This window comes from Pan troglodytes, chromosome 18 (assembly GCF_028858775.2).
Source record: "Pan troglodytes isolate AG18354 chromosome 18, NHGRI_mPanTro3-v2.0_pri, whole genome shotgun sequence".
NCBI classification, from domain to species: Eukaryota; Metazoa; Chordata; class Mammalia; order Primates; family Hominidae; genus Pan; species Pan troglodytes.
In genome coordinates this window covers 51,827,945-51,842,589 of record NC_072416.2, presented here as the reverse complement: position 1 = coordinate 51,842,589, position 14,645 = coordinate 51,827,945, and the positions used below count along the sequence as shown (strand labels likewise).

Sequence of the window (14,645 nt, the reverse complement as noted above, 5' to 3'; positions counted from 1 at the left end):
GTCTTTTCCAATAGAAAAAAGAAATCACTATGAATTTGTAAAAAGTCACTGTAAAAGGCTTGAAGCAATGCTTACATTTAATTTGGAAGAAACATCCCTTTTATCTGGACCTAAATCTTCACTCTGCTGATAAAGATCATCCCAAGGCATGCTGAGGAGAGACACTGAGGCCACTGATCTCCCTCAGAACACTTAGAAATCACACGCCAACTGCTGGGAAACCAGTGCCAGAGAGTTCACAGAATTGCTTTTCCTTTTAGTATTTTTTATACAAGAGCGACAAAAAAAGGATATTTCCTCTTAACGCATGTGCCACCACCTTCAAATTATTTATACACAAATTTACATAGATATAACTAAATTCCTTAAATGAATTCATAATGCATATCACTTGTAAGCTCACAATACCAAATATTTTATTTTTTATTTGTGTGTGTGTGTACGTGAGACAAGGTCTCACTCTGTCACCCAGGCTAGAGTGCAGTAACGCGATCACAGCTCACTGTAGCCTTGAACTCCTAGGCTCCAATGATCCTCCCACCTCAGCTTCCCAAGTAGCTCAGACCATAGACATGCACCACCACACATAGATAATTTTTTTTTAATTTAGTAGAGACAAAGTCTCACTATGTTGCCCAGGCTAGTCTCAAACTCCTGGGTTCAAGCAATCCTCCCAACTTGGCCTCCCAAAGTGCTGAGAAGACAGGCATTAGCCACCATGCTGGGCCAGATTTTACTTAAAAAATAAAAATAAAAATAAAGCTCTTGAACAAAAACAATTTTTTTTTTAATTTGGTTTTTAAAAAACAAAATCAAGGCCTGGGCATGGTGGTTCACGCCTGTAATCCCAACACTCTGGGAGGCTGAGGCAGGTGGATCACCTGAGGTCAGGAGTTGGAGACCAGCCTGGCCAACATGGTGAAACCCTGTCTCTACTAAAAAATACAAAAATTAGCCAGGGATGGTGGCGGGCCCCTGTTATCCCAGCTACTAGGGAGGCTGAGGCAGGAGAATCACTTGAACTCGGGAGGCGGAGGTTGCAGTGAGCTGAGATCACGCCATTGCACTCCAGCCTGGGCAACAGAGCAAGACTCCGTCTCAAAAACAAAAAGAAAAAATCAATAAGAGCTCCTTTCTTATTTGCTCTTCAACTCTAATTCACAGAGTTGTCAAATTACGACTTCAAAGTCAAGCTGATGTCTTAGAGCTAAGGTTCATCAAGTTAAGAGGTTCTAACTCATATGTAAATGGACAAAATCAGAATTACACAGTAGGGGGAAAAAATGTTGCCCTGAAACTGAAGCTGCCTTTATATAAGCAGCCCATAAAAATGGAGAGTACTCATAACAGGCTTAGTTTAGGAACAGAACTGACTAAGGAGATTTAGGCACAGACTTTTCATTAACTCCAATTCAGTTTCACAATGCTCAGTTTTGCATCGATTCAGGTCTTTGGAGAAATCAATTTTTGTGATACTATTAATACATTAAAAGGATTATAACATTCCTTCCCCAGACGTATATCCATGAAAAGGTATGATTTAAAGATTTGAGATGTCTGGAAAGCAAGGACTTTTGGATTCTGATCCAGACTTTTAAACTGGGGCCTTCAAAGTTGTGACTTGACATTTTCATTATTATAAAGTAGGAATTAGGGTAGATCCTATGTTAAGTGTTCTTATCACAATAATAATAATTATAATAAATAAGACAGAAGAAAACTTTTGGAGGTGATGGATAGGTTTATGGTATAGACTGCTGTGATGGTTTCATGAACGTACATGTATCTCTAAACTCAGGTTGTACACATTAAATACATACAGCTTTTTGTAGGGCAATCATACCCCAATAAAATGGCTTTAAAAAAATAAAATAGGGATTAGCAATAGCTATCCATTTTTGCAGATTAGTTCATTGTTTGCAGTACATTTCAAATTCTGTGCAGAGGTACTATCTCCAGAGTTTGCAGGCTTTTACCACTTTTCTACTACATTCCAAATCCAATTGTTTGAAGGCAGAACAGTGAGGTGGTGAAGGGCAAGGACCCCAGAGGCAGCCTTCTAGAGTTCAAATTCCAGCTCCCTCACCTATTAGCTGGGTGACCTTGAGGAAGTTACACAAACCCTTTGTGTTTTGGTCTCCTCGTTAGAAAAATGGGGAATATATTACACCTATGTTGTGGGTTCTCATAAAAGTTAAAGAGGTTTTATAGAAAACACCTAGAATAATGTCTGGTACTTAATAAGTATTATGTAAGTGTTTGCTATTATTATTATTATTACTATTATTTAAATTAAGACTTAATGCAAGACCTCCATGTGGCTTCAACCTGCCTTCCAGCTACATTTCCTCCCACATCATCTGCACTACTTGCTCTGGTCACACCTGACTTCTGGCCTTGTTTTTAGTTTCTGGATTCTAATGTTCTTCCCCAGATCCCCCATCCCATCATACTCCTCAGCATCCGAGGGCCCCAAAAACCACATCTGCCATTTCACCACCATCCCAGGCGGCTCAAGTGGTCTCAATGTAATACTCCCTCCTCTGGAACTATGATTTTCTTTTAACGTTTCACATCTATCACCAGATTTCAATTGAGTTAATGTCATACCTGGTGATATTCGTGCCCCTCTCCTTGTTCAACTGTTGGGTCATAGTGGTTGAGAACATAAGCTGTGAAGCCAGCCTGCCTGGGTTTCCACCTTGCTGTGCCACTTACTCAGTGACCCTGGGGGAGGCCCTTCATTTCCCTGCCCCTCAGTTTTCACATCCACAAATTAAGGCCTGGAAAAGTTTCTATACCTCTTAGCATTGCTGTAAAAATTTTTAAAGTTAATACTGAGAAAACAGAGTAGCACCTGATGCATATAAAAATGCAAATGAATGTTAAATATTATTTTCGAATTGTTATCCTCTTATCACCACTTCATAGTATATGTCCAGCACATGCCCTATGAAGAGAAAATACTCAATAAATGCCTATTGAACTAAACTGAGGTTGTACTGACAAAATCCTGGCTATACCCATCACCTTACCAAGAAGAATCTAACTTGATAATTAGGAATTATTAAATCTACATTTGCCTAAGCAAATGAGGCAGTGGAGGATTTGTATAACACAGCAGCCCAGAAAACACGGTCCCAGGTCTGATGGACTTACCACACCCTCCATCTTCTTCCACAGTGCTTCCAGTTGAGCCATGGGTTGACACCACCAGTCAGTGCACTTTCTGTATCGATTGCCTTGAAACCAAAACTGCCTCAGCCACTCAAACTCGACCTGTGGACCATAAAGAGAAGATGGTGGTTTTAATACCCTTGTGATAGACAAGCGAGGACAATGACTTCGTCTCTTAATTCTCCTCCAGTAACTTGATGGCCATAGGATGAGAAAAGGTGAGAAAGGTCAGCCTAACCAGTTCCCAGTGTAAGCTGGCATCTCCAGAGCATATCTGCAAAGCTAAGAAAAGAGTAGTCTTAAAACTGAGGTCTGGCCAGACGTGTTGGTTCATGCCTACAATCCTAATAGTTTGGCAGGCTGAGACGTGAGGATCTCTTGAGGCCAGGAGTTTAAGCCCAGCCTGGGCAACATTGCAAGATGCTGTCTCTACAAAACAATTAAAAATAAATTGGCCAAGCTACAAATAAAACAATTAAAAATAAATTGGCCAAGCTACTAATAAATTGGCCAATTTATTTTTATTTTTAAAAATAAATTGGCAGTGGTGTGTGCTGGTCGTCCTGGCTGCTTGGGAGGCTGAGGCAAGAGGATTCCCTGAGCCTAGGAGTTTGAGGCTGCAGTGAGCTATAATTGTGCCACTGCATTCCAGCCTGGGCAACAGAGCAAGAGTCTCTGTGTCAAAATAAAATAAAATAAAACATTAAAAAGCTGAAATTCTCTTACACAACCCAGCTCACGCCAGAGAGGGGTTTTCAATCACATTTATTAGTCAGATGTGAGGAAACTATAAGTCAATCAACAACAAATACTGAGATCCTAATTATAAAGCAGGCTGTACTATGTTTGATGGGAAAGGCATAAGCTGAATACGTTTTTATTAAATGTCTTTATTTAAGGCTGGTATTAAAAGCAAAACACCAATATATATTAGGAAATATTAATTATAAGTTTCCTAAATTACAATAAATTAAAATAACTTACCCATGGGCCAGGAGGAGCTGGTGATAATCTTAACCTATATATATAAAACTAATTATGGAGGCATACATTAAACCGACAAAGCCATTCAAATTGTCACTTGTCAACTCAGGGCAGGTGACAATAGGTTAAAAACAAGAGTAGCAATCATATTAGTACAAGTTGAATATCTCTTATCTGAAATGCTTGAGACCAAAAGTATTTCTGATTTTAGAATATTTGTGTTATATACTTATTGGCCGAGCATTTCAAATCCAAAATCTGAAATGCTCCAATAAACATCTCCTTTGAGCATCATGTTTATGCTCAAAAAGCTTTGAATATTGGAGCACCTCAAATTTCAGATTTTCAAATCAGAAATACTCAAGTAACTTGACTTTCCTTCCGATGAATCTACTATGGTAAACTTCCACTGTTTGCCACCTTGGCAGTCCTCCTATTCCAGACAAATCCCACCCATCCCTTCCCCAAACAGCCCATGTGGTCTGAGGAGGCTCCAGCTCCAATGCCAGGGGTGGAATATGCAACCCAGGTCTAAGCCAATCAGCCCACTACACTATCTAGTCACAGAACTAGGATTGAGAGGAACAGGAATATGTCCCATCAGAATGAGTCTCAAGACTATCAGAAACTACAGGAAGAAGACTCTGCAGCTATTTTGCCAGCAATGGGAAGAATGGAGCCAACATAGTAGGGGTAGCTGCAAGACGAAAAGACAAAAACCACACCCTGATGACATCAACTGACCCTTGATCGAACTATTCCTGAAGCTGTTCTTACTTAAGCTAGTTCAGGTTGAATGTTTTGCCCCTTGCAACTAAAATAATCCCAACATATTTAGATGAGAGGCTGAGTTAACCTATGGAAATATATAAAATTGTTTTCTATCCATTTTCTAAGTCTTCTATCATTCATCAACTTGAAAATCAAGGTATAATGCTACCGATCTTAAATACTCTTTTTACCACTGCCCGCTAAAGAAATGTGGAGCCACCACAGCTTCAGGCTGGATTGTCTGGCTTTGCTAAGGTGATCATGTTCCATATATAGACATGGAGCTATTATAATCTTCACCTGTTACCGCAAAGAATTTTTTTGTGTGTTTATCCATATTGAACTTTCATGAGGCAAACAAAAGCAACTTGTGAAGATTTAACGATGGTGAAAATGGCTCAAATAAGTAACCTGAGAATACCAAGTTGTATGAAAAGGTTTTAGTTTACATTAACTAAATGTTTGTTTGCTATGTAGGACTGATTTCAGTTAAAGTTGTTTAAACAAAACAAAACAAAACAAAAAAGGAATGTAGACAATATTAAAACAACAGTTGCTAAAACTTACCTGTGCTATTAAAAGACAGTGGTTAACAGATGTAACCTTGAGTACTTTGAAAGAAGAATTAATACAAGTGTGGTTCAACTTCTGTGAAGATACTGGTTTAACAACATATTTACTTCAAGAAAAAAATGAGTTCTTTTTGATGGATTTCACATAAAATTTGTTCACACTATGGAAAGAGCCTGTTAGCAAAACATCAAGCCCTATGTTAGAAAGAGTTGGAAAGGTTTAAAAGATTTTCCAGTCTTTGGGCTGGTTATGCCTGTTGAAGAGGACAGAATGGATAAGGCTTGCCAACCATGGTGACTCTGGAAATAGATTATCATATGTAATTAGTTCATCCAGTCTATCAGGGTACACTAGAAACTAGATTTCAGTAAATTAAAACTTGGAAGCAAGGAGAAGGCTATATCTAGGGGCTCTGCTATTGGACAAGAGAACAAAGAGAGAGCCCTGGCTATTTTAATAAATAATGCCTTCATCTTCCCTTGGATGCCCAACCATCTTTTGAGGCAGATAGTATCATGGTTAAAAATAAGGGCTCTGACCTATAATCCCAGCACTTTAAGAGGCCATGGCAGGAGAATCACTTGAGCCCAGGAGTTTGAAACTAGCCTGGGCAACACAGTGAGACCTCATCTCTACAAAATAAACAAATAAACAAAGTTAGATGGTTGTGGTGGCACGCGCCTGTGCTCCCAGCTACTTAGATGGCTGAGGCAGGAGGATCACTTGAGCCAGGAGGTCCAGGCTGCAGTGAACCATGATCGCGCCACTACACTCCAGTCTGGGCAACACAGTGAGGCCATGTCTCTAAAAGAAAAAAGGAATATGGGTTCTGGAGTCAGTTCAAAAGTGGGTACCACTACAGAATAGCTATGTCATCTGTAAGACAGAAACAATTACTGCCTACTCTCTGTTAGGCACTTGCTAGAGGTCAAGAATACATACTAAACAAGACCACAAGGCTTTGGACTTCCTGTTCTCAAGCATCTCACAATCTTACAAATTTTCTGACCAGGAAAAGTTTTAATGTCCTTGTCAATTCATGCCCACCCTTTCCCACTAATGCCAGTCAGAAACGTTCAACAGCACTGAAGACCTTCTCCCAACAGAATTTTATTCATGAGTTGAAGTACTGCCCATGAGATACAATCTCTGTGGACATCAAGTCCACTGGCATGCCTTCTATTCAACTCCATGACCTGACTTTTTCATTTCAATGTTGTGGGTAAAAACTATTACAGGATTTTAATCAAATGCCACGTTTACCAGTTTCCCCACTGCCCAGAGAAAGAAGTAGCTGACTCTCTCCTTAAACTTAATTAAGAAGGCAAAAAAAATCTCCATCTGCTTGATTCAGAGTCTGAGTTAATAAACTCTGGAAATTAGGAAGGAAAGCTACAGCATGGACACTGCACAAAACCAAAGAGTCAGGACGCAAAATACAGTGAGTCCTTATTACTTTGGGGCTAAAAAACCAAACAAACATCAATGTCTAACCATATTGACTGACTGATGAAGTGGTAACCACGACAGGAGTTGGGTCTTCCTCCCTTCTCCAGAGTTGTATGCCGCCAAAGGAAGCTCATAGCTAACATAGCAGAAATGAGAGGCAAGCCGTCAGGAGGACAAATGCTGACTTGGGGCCAAGGAACATTCCACGGGTGACACATCCCTGAAGACCTCAATAGCAGGGAAACAACCTGTAGGAGCTCTCAGGGTTCTCTCAAAGTTTTCATGATACTTACAAACCAAACTCCCTGATTTTGAACATGCACTTAATGGAAATAAGTCTAGAAGAGGGGAAAGAAATGGAATCAACGCACATATCTGGACTTCAGTCATTGGGCACTTAGGCATTGGAGAGCAAAGCTAATAAGACTTCAAAAGAATATTTCTGAGCCACTTTATCACCATATAGTTGTAAATCATATCCATCACTCCAACGGGTCAGCAAACGTCACCTACTTTTCTTCTACCAAGTTTGTTTAGGCTCTTGATTTGGTCCCAAGTCAGCCATAGAGCTCCCTCATGAGATGTGTGACTGTACCCCTTGGGATTAATGTCTCACTGTAATAAGTTACTTCACTGAGAAAGAAATTAGACCAGGAAGACATGGTAAGGCTCTGCCTACAAAGAGATACCCTATGAAGGCCCTTTTGCAGTAGTTATAAGGAAGCCACAGGTCTGATCAGAAGAAAATGAGAGCCAAACAATACCATCAAACATTCCATTCTTCTAGGGGACATTTACTAAGAGAAGAGGCTGAATTCCACATTTTACTATCTTTAAAAAGGAAAGTGGGCCATTTAATAACATGGAAGAAGATTCTGCTTATAATTAAACAAGAACCTTTCCTAAGCATCTTAAATTGGAAAAACTATCTCCAATAAGGTACTCCAAAACATATGCCCAAACTTCCGAAACTGCTTAGTTAGAAACCATCCTAGACAAGGAAAACAAACCACTTCTCAACCTACACAGACTGAGAGCTTGCAGTATGTAAAACCAAGGGCTTCATCCTGTGATTTGTCCAGAAAAGACACATGGCCTTGCAGAAAGAGGCAAGCAAGAAAGAAACTGGGAGAACTCTTACAGACACGTGGGCTTTCATTGAACAACAGGACAAAGTAGAGAGCGGGCATGCAACTGCTAAATCCCAGGCCAACTTGTATGGCAAAAGAACTATATCTGACAATGTGCCCTGACATATGGAATTAATTGTGAAAGTAAGGAGATGACCTTGAAGAATCAGAGATTGGGGGGATGGTGAAGACTGGCACACACGCTATTTAAATTCAAGATCAATCTCTCTATTCAACCCCAGGGGGCTGAGGTTTCTGATACAATACATCGCTGCCCCACCTCCCTAACGCATAATGTCAAAAGCAGCCAGTCACTTTCTGAAGCAGACAAATTTGTTTTTTTTGTTTTTTGTTTTTTTTTTTTGAGATAGAGTTTCGCCCTTGTTGCCCAGGCTGGAGTGCAATGGCACAATCTCGGCTCACTGCAACTTCTGCCTCCCGGGTTCAAGCGATTCTCCTGCCTCAGCCTCCCAAGTAGCTGGGATTACAGGCGCCCGCCACCACACCTGGCTAACTTTTTGTATTTTTAGTAGAAACAGGGTTTCACCATGTTGGCCAGGCTGGTCTCGAACTCCTGACCTCAGGTGATCCACCGCCTCGGCCTCCCAAAGTGCTCGGATTACACGCGTGAGCCACCGCACCCAGCCTGAAGCAGATAGACTTAGATGACAATATTCTGTTATATACACAGTGTGATTTTACAGATTTCTCCCATCCGTTGATGGTAACAAAACATCACAGTCAGTCACAAGAGATGAGAAAGGATAGGGAAATACAACAGCCCATATGCATGTTAAAGAAAGCACCCATTCTGCTAGTCTGACACTGAAAATTGTGAGATTTTTTGCAAAGGAAATAACTAAATTTTGAGATTAGAATTTCTATACTATAAATATGGAGAAAGACATAACTTCGCTCTAATTCAGGGAGGTCATCAGGCCCATAAATGTATTCTTTCCTGAAGTTCTGGCTATCAGCAATGTCTCCAGCAGGGACTAATAAGAGAGAAAGTAGAACACCCATCAGGCACAATGAAGGGAAGCAAGTCAGACTTGAGCTCAGCATCAGAAGTGGTTACTACTCCCCTGAAAGGCAGAATTGCTTCCCCTGTGGTTCTGGAGATTATGACAATGTTTCACAAAGTGTGGAGCAGCTCACAAGATATTAAATAACTTATAAAGACATTGAAAAGATATTATATGTTGCCATGGGAGACGACATTATTTCTCCTTTTGCTCAAAACTCTTCAATGGGTCCCCATTTCCTGCAGAGTAAAAAGGAAAGGCCTTGTCCTTACAAGGGCCTCCAAGGACCTATACAATCTGCTGCTCCCCAGTCTCCTGGAACTACCTCTGTGACCTCTTCTCCTACAAGTAGCAGCCTTACTCCCTCCACTCAAACATACTGTTCCTGGACTGTTCCATGGACTCCAGGCATTCCCCCACCACACAGCCTTTGCAGTGGCTGTTCCTTATGCCCAAAATGCAATTCCCCAGACATCCACATGGCTGTCTCTCATGTCCTTCAATTCTCTGCTCAAAGGACATCTTTTCAACAGGGAGGCTCTCTAGTTCTCTCAATTTCTATCATCTTGCTCTGTTTTTTTTTTTCCTGTAGCACTTATCAACTTCTAACATACTGTATAATTTACCAGTGTATTATGTGTATTACTTACCATCATCTCCCTGTACTAGAATGTCTATTTTATTTACCAATATATTCTAAAGCTCCCAGAAGAGTGTCTGGCACGTGCTCAGTAATTAATTATAGAAAGGATGCATGAGAACATTTTTTAACTCCAAATTCCCCATCAATCCTTCTTATTATATCAAAAAGAAAGTCTTAGATTGGTGAATGAACTTCAGTTCTCAACCACATTTTAGTGTCTCCTTTTTTTCTTTTAATGGTTTTTTTTTTGAGGTATAATTTATCAGCCATAAAATTCACACATTGTAAGTGCAGAATCCAATAATTATTAGAAAATGCATAAAGCTGTGCAACCATTACCACTAATCTCCCTTCTTAACATGAAGAAAGGAAACTTGAGGCTCAGAGCCTCCTCCAGACAAGAATATCTGCTGGAATGTAATAACATTACTCTGTTTTCATTGGATCTATTTTTCTGGATACTTTTTCTTTTGGCTAATGATACTGGATTTCCACTTAAAGTAGCAATATAAAGCTTCCTTTTTAAAGGAATGTATACATGTTAAAAAAGAGTTGATTTAAAGTAAAATATTAAGTAACTAAACAATGTATGTAGTCCAAAGATAAAGCAAATATTGAGAGGGTATTAGTGGGAAAAGTAGTTTGCGAAACTTTGACCCATGGGATCCAGACCTGCTGGTCTCACAGACTGCAGAATTGCAACTGATTTCATCAGTGAAAAGCAAGGCAGTGACACTTGCTGCCAGGGCCTACCCTCAATTCCCAGCAGTCTTTGCTGGGAGACTATTCTTCATGAGTCTCTTGTGCTTCTGCATGTCTTGTGAGTAAGCAACGACTGTCCTGTGTTACAGACTCTCATTGCAAGGATGTTTACATAGCAACAACCTTGACAGAGAGAGTTTCTCCCTCTAGAACAAAGGGCAGGTGTGCATATAGGCTTGGAAGATAAAGACAGTGTCTTGACCTACAGCAAAAGACAGGCATGCTTACTATCCTTTGAAAAAGACTAGGTTCCCATAGCTCATGGTTCCTCTCCTATAATGTAACTCCTCAATATGTACATGTTATCTGGCCTCCTTTGCATTGCCCTATAGAAACAGAAGCTGGGAGAATGCTATGGTCTGTATGTGTATGTCCCTCCAAAATTCTTTTTTATTTTATGTATGTATGTATGTATGTATGTATGTATGTATGTATGTATGTATTTATTTATTTATTTTGTGACGGAGTCTCACTCTGTTGCCCAGGCTGGAGTGCAGTCACGCGATCTTGGCTCACTGCAAGCTCCGCCTCACGGGTTCATGCCATTCTCCTGCTTCAGCCTCCCGAGTAACTGGTACTACAGGCACCCACAACCATGCCTGGCTAATTTTTTGTATTTTTCCTTTTTTTTTTTTTTTTTTTTAGTAGAGACGGGGTTTCACTGTGTTAGCCAGGATGGTCTCGATCTCTTGACCGTGAACCGCCTGCCTCAGCCTCCCAAAGTGCTGGGATTATAGGCGTGAGCCACCGCACCCGGCCATGTCCCTCCAAAATTCTTATGTTGAAATCCTAACATCCGAGGCGATGGCATTAAGAGGTGGGGCTTTTCAGAGGTGAGAGATCACAAAGCTCTGCTTTCATAAAAGACTTTAGTAGCCTTATAAAAGAGACCACAGGGAGCTTGCCTGGCCCTTGCACTGTCTAAGGAAAGTGAGAGGGTGCCATCTATGAATCACCAAACAAGTCTTCAGCAGACATCAAATCTTGAACTTGATGCCACCTGATCTTGAACTTGCTACCCTCCAGAACAGTGAGGATAAATTTCTGTTGTTTAGAAGCAACTTGGTTTATGCAATTTTGTTACCGCAGCCTGAACAGAATAAGTTCGTGAACTAACACAAAAATACAGAGACTCTGGTGACTGCTATTGATATATGTAATAACCTGTCCTCCATCTGTGACCTAAGAGTCTCATGTCTTATAACAATATGAAACTGTGGCAGATTAACTTGTTAGCTTGCAAGTAGGGTAGAATCTCAGATCTTTCACAATTCTTGAAAGACTTGCCAGGCACAGTGGCTCACGACTGTAATCCCAGCACTTCGGGAGGCTGAGGCGGGCAGATCACTTGAGGTCAGGAGTTCGAGACCAGCCTGGCCAACGTGGTGAAACCTCGTCTCTACTAAAAATATAAAAATCAGCCAGGAGTGGTGGTGCATGCACCTGTAGTCCCACCTATTCGGGAGCTTGAGACAGGAGGATCACTTGAACCTGGGAGATGGAGGTTGTAGTGAGCCGAGGTCATGCCGCTGCACTCCAGCCTGGGTGACAGAGCGAGACTCCATCTCAAAAAAAAAACAGAAAGTCCTTACCTCATTATGAATTTCTTCTCCTTGCTTCAAAACTGCAGGCTCAAAGGATTTCAAAGAGACATCATCATTGTCCACATCGTCACAGACATTCTGCAGAGCCAACTGACAGCGTTGTAAAATATAATCCAAGGTTCCTGTTGAGCACTGTTGAGACAGAACCAGCAATCACAATTATGGGCAAAATCTAAGTTTACTATACCATCCTTCCTAGGATTGTTCATATTTGTCCCTGGCTGTGAATTCACCTGTTGCCCCCATAGCTCAGTCTATACTCCTTTTTTTTTTTTTTTTTTAATTTTGAGATAGGGTCTTGCTGTGTCACCCAGGCTGGAGTATAGTGGTGTAATAATGTTTCACTGCAGCCTCAACCTCTGGGGCTCATGCAATCCTCCCACCTCACCTTCCTGAATAGCTGGTACCACAGGCAGGCACTACTCTGCCCAGCTAATTTTTCTAAATTTTTATTTTGTAGAGAGAGACAGGATCTTGCTACATTATCCAAGCTGGTCTCAAACTCCAAGCTGGGTTCAGGCAGTCCTCCCACTTCAGCCTCCAAAAGTGCTGGGATTACAGGTGTGAGTCACTGTGCCCGGCCTATACTCCTGAACTCAAGAATTACTAGAGTGGCCTGTTCCACTGGGCTCTGTGCTGCCAGTTTGGCCTCACTTGGGCCACTTAGTTTGCTGGTTTTCTTTTATGTGGGCCTCATATCTCTAACTAAACATTTGGGTCCCGGAGGCTAACACCCTATTTATATATGTTAAATACATTTTCTATATATACTACAACATCTAGAACTGAGTCTGAAAACTGGAAGAAATTTAATAAATAATTATTGGATGAATAACTGGTTAACCAAGAAGTCAAGGACACTGACTTTTTATCTCAAATGCCCTGAGACTAAAGATAGGAAAGAAAGGTAACCAGGCTGCAGAGCTGGTTCAAAAGCATAATAAATGGTTCTATAATGACAGAGGGGAAAAATGAAGTTATAATCACAAGGCAAAGAACTCATTTCTCTTTTCTGCAAAAAGCATACACTAGGCAGTGGCAGTCCTTGGCAGAATAGATTCTTCAAATAATGGAGAATATTTGGCTTAAGCCCTCAAGGCACATTCAAAGGCATAACTTAGTACCTGGGCCTCAGCAAGGACACAGATAACTAGTTCATCCCTCTCTGAGTCCGTGGGAGCAAAACAGAGGTCAAACGGACAAACTCCTTTTTATAAATGATCATATGTTGGAAAAGAGGCCAATGCACCTGGGCAGTGCATCTGCCTGTTTTGATATTGAAATGATTTCCTAGAATAATAAAAAGTCAGCTATAAATACCCTTTAGTCCCAACGAGGAAAATGTATCCCTAAAATATTTTGGTTTTATTATTTATAATTTAAACTGAGCCCTTGTAAATAACCTTGAAGGCTAATCCTCTGGTATAAAATTTCCTTGCACATTTACTGCCATTTTATACAATGCGACATCAACAAGCCTGGGAAAAACAAAGTTTCTGTGCCAAGAAACAGAAGCTTGACTAATATGTATTTTAATATGAAGATCCCAGAGTGCTGGGTGCATAAGGGCAGGCAACTCCAATTTCCTGCCAAAAAAAAACCCACAAAGAATAAAGGTGAATGACCACTCATTTTTGTTCCACAGCAACCTCTACAACAACATTTTTTTTTTTTTTTTTTTTTGAGACAGGGTCTCACTCTCTGGCCCAGACCGGAGTACAGTGGTGTGGCATGATCTTGGCTCACCGCAACCTCTGCCTCCTAGGCTCAAGCAATTCTCCTGCCTCAGCCTCCCAAGTAGCTGGGATTAAAGATGTGCACCACTACGCCCAGCTAATTTTTGTATTTTTAGTAGAGACTGGTTTTACCATATTGGACAGGCTGGTCTCGAACTCCTGACCTCAAGTGATCCACCCTCCTCAGCCTCCCAAAGTGCTGGGATTACAGGCATGAGCCACTGCACCCAGCCTACAACATCTTTTTAAAATGACTTCTATCTAGAAAGTTTCCCTACTTGCACCTTTACTTTCCCAAGTATGGAGTGAGCTACATAGGTTATTAATTGCATTTTCATGCAAGATTAGAAACAACCTAAATTTCTTAACAATAGGAAAACTAGTTTAATGAAGTATGGTTGCAGAAAACAAAAAGAGAGAGGGGTGGGATGTGGAATAATTTTTTTCTGGATGTATAGTGTTTTGTTTTATTTAAATAATCTATAATCAGGCCTAGTTTGAGATAGGTTTTTTTTTTTTTGGTAACAGCTTTATTGAGCTATAATTCACATGTCATAAAATCCAAGCATTTAAAGCATATAATGCAATGTTGTTTCGTATAGTCACAGAGTTATACAAATATCACTACAATTAATTTTAGAGCATTTTCATCACCCCCAAAAGAAACCCTGTGCCATTTAGCAGTCACCCCCAACCCCAACTGATTTCCACCAACATTTCCAACCCTAGGCAACCACTAATCTATTTTCTATGTCCATAGAGAGACCTATTCTAGACACTTCATATAAATG

The 14,645-nt window shown here is 40.6% G+C and overlaps 1 protein-coding gene across 9 annotated transcripts in view; it reads right to left on the bottom strand.

The window, feature by feature from the left end:
- FTO (FTO alpha-ketoglutarate dependent dioxygenase) overlaps positions 1-14,645 on the bottom strand; it is a 404,215-nt gene that overhangs the window by 217,347 nt on the left and 172,223 nt on the right. For all 9 annotated transcript variants that reach the window (XM_009430806.5, XM_024349837.3, XM_510968.7 and 6 more), the window contains exons 6-7: positions 12,107-12,250; positions 3,160-3,279 (exon numbers count right to left, since the gene is read on the bottom strand). In XM_009430806.5, the coding sequence (XP_009429081.2) occupies positions 3,160-3,279; positions 12,107-12,250 (264 nt within the window). The remainder of the gene's footprint in view (positions 1-3,159; positions 3,280-12,106; positions 12,251-14,645) is intronic.